This window comes from Paramacrobiotus metropolitanus, unplaced genomic scaffold (assembly GCF_019649055.1).
Source record: "Paramacrobiotus metropolitanus isolate TYO unplaced genomic scaffold, Prichtersi_v1.0 Parri_scaffold0000026, whole genome shotgun sequence".
In the NCBI taxonomy this organism is placed as follows: Eukaryota; Metazoa; Tardigrada; class Eutardigrada; order Parachela; family Macrobiotidae; genus Paramacrobiotus; species Paramacrobiotus metropolitanus.
The window spans coordinates 1,274,588-1,280,645 of NW_026570246.1; the positions used below are offsets into that span (position 1 = coordinate 1,274,588).

Here is a 6,058-nt window from a genome sequence, read left to right on the forward strand (position 1 = left end):
TTTGCCAGCAAAAGTTAGTTTTTGAAGAAAAACAAATGTTTGAAAGAAAACTTAAAAAAACTTTAACATAGAAAGCCTATGAGAAAAGTCAAGAATCCACCACTGCCAAACCGACCACCACTGTTTCGACAGCCATAACGCGTCGCCCAACTTTCCAAGGACTGTGGAAAACTTTGAAGGTTTTGAACCATGACTATGTATTATTCCGTAGTCTTGAATAAATCTATAAATTTTTCATGAGTAGTTAGCTTCAAGAAAAAAGAAGAATTGAGAAAGAAGACCTATAAAGTCTTCGAGTATGAAACTGCACTACAGCTGCTCGAAACTGTTTTTAAGGCAGCTGTCGTTCGCGGTGGTTTGATCAGTTTAAAATTGCAACGTTTCCACGGCGGTTGTCATTGTTACTGGTTTGCCGTTGAAGTACTTAAAAAATTTGCTACGACTTAAGAGACATTTAATTTGTTTTCTGTGAAAAACGACGTCCGAAAAGGACGGCATTGCATGTTTAGTTTAAAGGACAACAAGATTTAAAGGGAAGCAAGCTGATTTAAATGACAGCAAGTTGGCAGCTGCACATCCCACATGAGCTTGGATTTTTAACTCCACAATCCACACTTACAGTAAGATTGAACACCGAAAAGTGTCACATAAGGTTGAACAACCAAAATAGGCAGATCCAGAAAACGAGAGAATATTTGCGAAACTTGAAATAATATCGTTGGTTGTCGTAGAAGGCGGAGCCGCAGGCGACGCCGAGCTGCGGCGCGAGCGGAGCTCGCGGAGCAGCAATCATGTAACTGACATTTTGGGTAATAGTTTGCGCTTAAGAAAATTTTTATTCATTTTGTACATCATATCCGACTATACCAGTATGTATGTGTATTGGTTTTGCTGAATAAAGTCACATTTTAGGAACGCAGGGAAGAAAGCGTAGAAATAAACACCGAAATTTTTCTACCCTTATTTAATTAATGGGAATTATTTAATTAATTAATTATAATTTAATTAGATAACTGTTTTCTGTGGTCAAAGGAACAGAAAGCAAGTAGACTATAATTATAGCGGTATTTGTATACTTCTACTGATTGTTAAACTGGGACATAGCGGCCACCCGCGGCGTCAGTGGTCAAACTGAGATTATAAATCAGTGATAAACTGTTATGAGTGTTATTTATCGTAGTTATTTATCGGATAGTTCGCAGCTTAAAAAGCTCCCAATGGCAAAAAAATTGGAAGGGAGAACAAGTTCTGAGATGTATCACAAAGCCGCTGTGCAGCAACTGCAGTGAATTTAACCGATTGGTGACTGATGTGGAATTAAATCACCCGATCGAAATGAAAAAGCTGTTCCACTTTGGAAGAAAAATTTCGCAATTTAAGATCATCGCTGCTTAAAATTAAAGGCAAATTTTCCAGTATAAATCAATGAAAACTCTGGATTTTGCTATTATCGCATGATTATTCATTCCGCACAATTTGCGCGGTGTCTGCTAGCGCAAAAAAACTTCTCTGATGAAAAGATGAACTTTTTGACATGATATCAATTTTACAATGAGCAGGTCAGCAGGTGTACATTCATAAAAAACAGGGATTGTCACTGTTTCCGGTAGGGTGGCTGAGGTACGGTTTACATGTGGAAAGTTTACACGTAGCCAGAATTTGTGGAAAGCACGCGACACTCGACAGTACTTACCGCATAATCGTATCGTACAGAACGTAAACACTATAGCACGCAGTAAGTTTTAAAATCTGTTTTAAAACTTATTTTAAACTTCCCATTTAATCTTATACTCCTTCGGCTTACGTGAGTTACGTCACCGATTTATTCCGCGCAGTTTGCGCGGGGTCTACTAGTGAGTATAATGAATACTCGCCAGTCAGTTGCACTTACGGCTGTTTACTTCAGTGACGTGACTTTGTTGTGTTCAACAGCTTATTAGCCAGTAATAAGTTTTTGCAGTTTACGCCTTACGGTTAGTAGTTTACTAAAAATTTTTCGGTTTCGATAAATTTAGTTCTTTTATCTAATGTGCGGGAATTCCTAACAGAATTCTGCTTTGAATTTTGAACACATTCAATAATGTTTTAGCTGTTGGCTGTTAATAGTGTTTGAGTTCTCCTATGCAGCTGAGCGTTTACCTGCAGATCAGCAGATGTGATCGATTGCGTATACATACTATCAGTATCCACTCCAGTTTCCAGTCGAGTTCTGCAGTGCTTGAGTTTGTTGGTTTACTTTTGGCGATGTTCGCGAATCGCGCAGTTCTGGTTTTCGAGAACTATCTATAGCCGTGTTTATCTCTTTAAACGTAAGTTTGTTCGGGAAGATTCATCATGGATCCGGTCCCTCCATCTGTCGCGCTGGATGTGGAATCCACTGGCACTGCGCAGATGTTACGGGGAAATCCCGTGCATGATCCAGTGGCGAGTGGCAGTCATTCCGTCGCCTTCGAAGTGAAGAACGGTGCTAACATGGTAGACACATCCGTGCTCGAGAGGTAGTACCCCGAGTGAAGCAGATGGAACGGTTCGAAGTGGCAGCATTGTGTTTCTGTTTGCAGAGCGTGTTGGGTGTGCTTCGCGGGTGAGGAAGAAGAGCCCAATATGCGCTGGCTGCGTCCGTGTCGTTGTCGGGGATCCACGAAGTGGGTGCACTATTCGTGTCTGCAGCGATGGATTGACGCTCAGCAGAAAGGGATCGTCACCATTCCAGTCGCGTGTCCACAGTGTGGCGCCTTCTATCTGGTCAAATTCGGAGACGTAGGTAAGAATTCAAGAAAAGGGAGACAAGCTGGATGACTGTCAGTGGCTTGCAGTGATATTCGTACGGCTGAGTGCTTTTATATTTGGATAAACGTTAAAAATTTCGGAATAACAGTGCCAAAGGATTTTCTTAAATCTGATTCGACGTTGTATGCTGGTTAACTTTGTGAAAAGGTTTTCCGAATTATATAATTGTTTTGATTTGCGTTTATATATTTATGCATGTTTTGTTTTGGATTTGTTAGGCTTTTTTTTAGCTGTTTTCGACTTTTCTTATAAGATTGACGAAGTTAATATGGCAGGAGTGGGAAATGCAGGTGCGTGTAGGTTTGATTAATTTGTTTGCGCGAGAAATTTCGCCTGACGAGTAAAAAATAATCATATTTTTCTGTAACAGAGGGACAGAAGTTGTTTTATATAGTTTTTTTTCCTTCGACATTTAGTGCTTTTACATGATAAGCCAATTTACAATTATTGCGAGAGCGGTCGGTGGTCGCAGTACTGTATAGTTAGCTTAAAAACCAACCGAAGTCTCTTTCTCCTCGCGAGTTGTTTGTTTACATATTTATCTGTTGCTTTTGATCTGAGATTTGATTGCAGCTTTCAGTTTTTGTGTATCATTTAGTAGGTATTGTGAAACTGGTCGAAACGATTGCATCACGCTCTTGCGTTTGTATCTTTACCAGGTATTGTACATAAAGTTCTGGATCGTGTGGAGCGATATATCAATAAAGCGTGCCCATATTTTGCGGGATTATGCCTGGTTGGAGCCACATACTGGACAGCTGTTTCTTACGGAGCTTTAACTGTCATGCAGGTACGTTGGTAATATTATTAGCCTAATTTGCATTGTGTAGTGTGTACGTAGTTTCTGTTTTAATAATGCCTGTTAAGGCGTGCATTGAGCCGCTTCCTTCTGTAAAAATATAATTAGCGCAGTTTGGCGTTTCTGACAAGCTCAGTTCTTTTCACCCAAAATCCAGGCGCTCGGTAACTGCTGAGTTTTATGGTTCGAGAAAAATGCAAAATGCTACTGATAACCAAGTTACGACTGACAGTTTGTGATGATATGCAGCCAGCTTAACAAGGAATGTCAGGAATACTGTATATATTCGCAAATACTAAGTTGGAAGGGCGGTATTTTTGTGTAATGTATGTCAGTATTCTGCGCGTATTGTTCCTTGACATTCTGCTGCGTTTTGCATCCGGTATGCAAGTGGAGAACAATTATCGAAGTGTTCCATGGGTTTTTAGCTATCCGGTTTTTATTTTGCTCATAACAAAGACGTGCTGTTGAATAGGTGTTGGGACACCGCGAAGGTCTGCAGTTAATGGAGCGGTCAGATCCGATGCTCCTACTACTTACCCTCCCCAGTATTCCGGCCTGCTTAATCTGGGGTAAGATGCTGCGCTGGGAGGATTACATTGCGCGCAACTGGCGCTGGATCATGCACTCCATCTGTCCGTTCGTCTTTGACCGTCCCGAGCAGAATCTGGCCTATGCCGAACAGCAAAGCTCCCCGTCGCGGATATTGTGCGGCGCCCTGGTCTTTCCCACCATTGCCACATTAATCGGTCGCTTTCTACTGGGCCAGCGTGTCAAATCCAATTTGGAGCGCACTGTACTTGGCGGCAGTGTATTCATTGCCATCAAAGGTATACTGCGCATTTATTACAAGCTCAAGCATAATGAGCAGTATCATAAACGGCAAATTATGGATGCCCCTGAAACGCGAGATGCTGATACTCAGGCTGATACCGGAGAAGACCACTATTAACAGTATGCTCGCCATCACAAAGACATCCTTGAGAATTATGACTCTTGTTGTGAAGGTGCTGGACAGTGTGTCATACTATCATGCGGTAGCGCTTCGCTACGTATGTTTGTATGCAGTCACTTCCGGGATTTCGTTCCCCCCTGTGATCGGTGTGGTTTTCAGTTGGTGTACAGAACAGCATTCATTAGCATAGCGGATTGTTTTTCTTTTTTTGGCGCAGCGGTGTTAATTTGTCTGTCAGGTGGTGATGTAATTGTACTCTGTTTACTGCGGGCAAAAATGGCCTGTAGGTGTACGGGTATAACGATGAAGAGCGCGGTTATGAAATGGAGTGAATAGTGGAGCGCCAAACTGTCACCTGACTGCTTCCTATTAGCTTAGAGCGCAGTTTTCGCGACAGGAACGTCCGGGTTGGGTAGGAAAACGTGAAGGAGGCTTAATTTGCTAATATCATGTATGGCCGATAAGCCACCGTTACGTGAAAAGTGAACTAATTACAGTGTTCGCGCTTGCATTCAGCCTTGTAAATGCGACAAATGTGGAAGATTATTGTTTTGAGTGCGGTGTGGAATTTCCACCAATATTTCCAATCAACAGATAATCAAACCGTCGACATGAGATTTGCAGTTACAGGGATGTCCATTAGTAGTCCATCTACAATACATTTGTCAGGGCGTGGTATAAGTTGTTTTCGTGCCAATGCTAATAAATATATCATTGCGCTAATGATTTGAAGATGGCAAAAAAGCTGTTAGCCTGTTACTGTTGACACACACTTATGGATCAATTTTAGTATTTTACTAACCATAAATATTGCTGTACACGATGCCCTTTGCATACTTCTATATGTTTTGCTTCCTTTCACGTAACTTCAGTGTTAAAATGATGAGACACTACTACATGGCATATAACACACATCCTCTAAAGCCACATCGATCGTAAAATATAAATGTGAAAACTGCAACCCGAAAATTATGTGCCTTATGAGTAACGCGGAGCATCGTTACACATGTTTTAATTTGCGTAAAATACTGCGCTGAGATGTTGGAGCTTTCTCACCGCTGACCAAATGATGGAGCGATGTTGTCGTTATTTTTGGGATGTATTTTGCGCTGCCGCAATCGGCGTTACATTAGTAAGCTGGATTAAGATATTTTTTGCATGTTGATTTTCTAAGCCTGACATGACAGAGGCGTTTTTAGAATAATTATCGACTGGGATCTCGTACTTGGTGTGCGGCCTCATGGAAATGACATTTGGAAAAAAGAGAAAGTATGTGATCAATAAGCCATCTGGCTCATTCACCATCATCAACATGCCCGATTTTAAGTGCAGCTCGCACGAAGATTTCAGCCTATGCTCAGCTGGAGTCGCAGCGCGATCGAACGTTTGCTGCTGCTGCAACGAGATGATTTCGTTTGGGGGGTATTGAAAGCATTGCTTTTCATTGCTTGAGAAATTGTAGCCGGCAACTGATCAATATCCACGTCGAACCGGCTCACGATTGATGATTACGC

General features: G+C 41.6%; 1 protein-coding gene across 1 annotated transcript; it reads left to right on the forward strand.

Annotated features, from left to right (window-relative positions):
• Positions 1 to 1,797: 1,797 nt before the first annotated feature.
• LOC129587745 (E3 ubiquitin-protein ligase MARCHF5-like) lies at positions 1,798 to 4,892 on the forward strand. The gene is made up of 4 exons (XM_055481638.1): positions 1,798 to 2,498; positions 2,562 to 2,764; positions 3,450 to 3,580; positions 4,065 to 4,892. Exons 1-4 carry the CDS (start codon positions 2,335 to 2,337, stop codon positions 4,539 to 4,541), a joined length of 975 nt encoding a protein of 324 aa, XP_055337613.1. The 5' UTR covers positions 1,798 to 2,334; the 3' UTR covers positions 4,542 to 4,892.
• Positions 4,893 to 6,058: the final 1,166 nt, after the last annotated feature.

What these genes read in the sequence shown, in the direction of transcription:
- LOC129587745 (XM_055481638.1), top strand. Translation starts at nt 2,335, where the DNA reads ATGGATCCGGTCCCTCCATCTGTCGCGCTGGATGTGGAATCCACTGGC. An exon ending in GACACATCCGTGCTCGAGAG is followed by an intron (nt 2,499 to 2,561) that starts GTAGTACCCCGA and finishes TTCTGTTTGCAG; the next exon opens with AGCGTGTTGGGTGTGCTTCG. An exon ending in GGTCAAATTCGGAGACGTAG is followed by an intron (nt 2,765 to 3,449) that starts GTAAGAATTCAA and finishes TATCTTTACCAG; the next exon opens with GTATTGTACATAAAGTTCTG.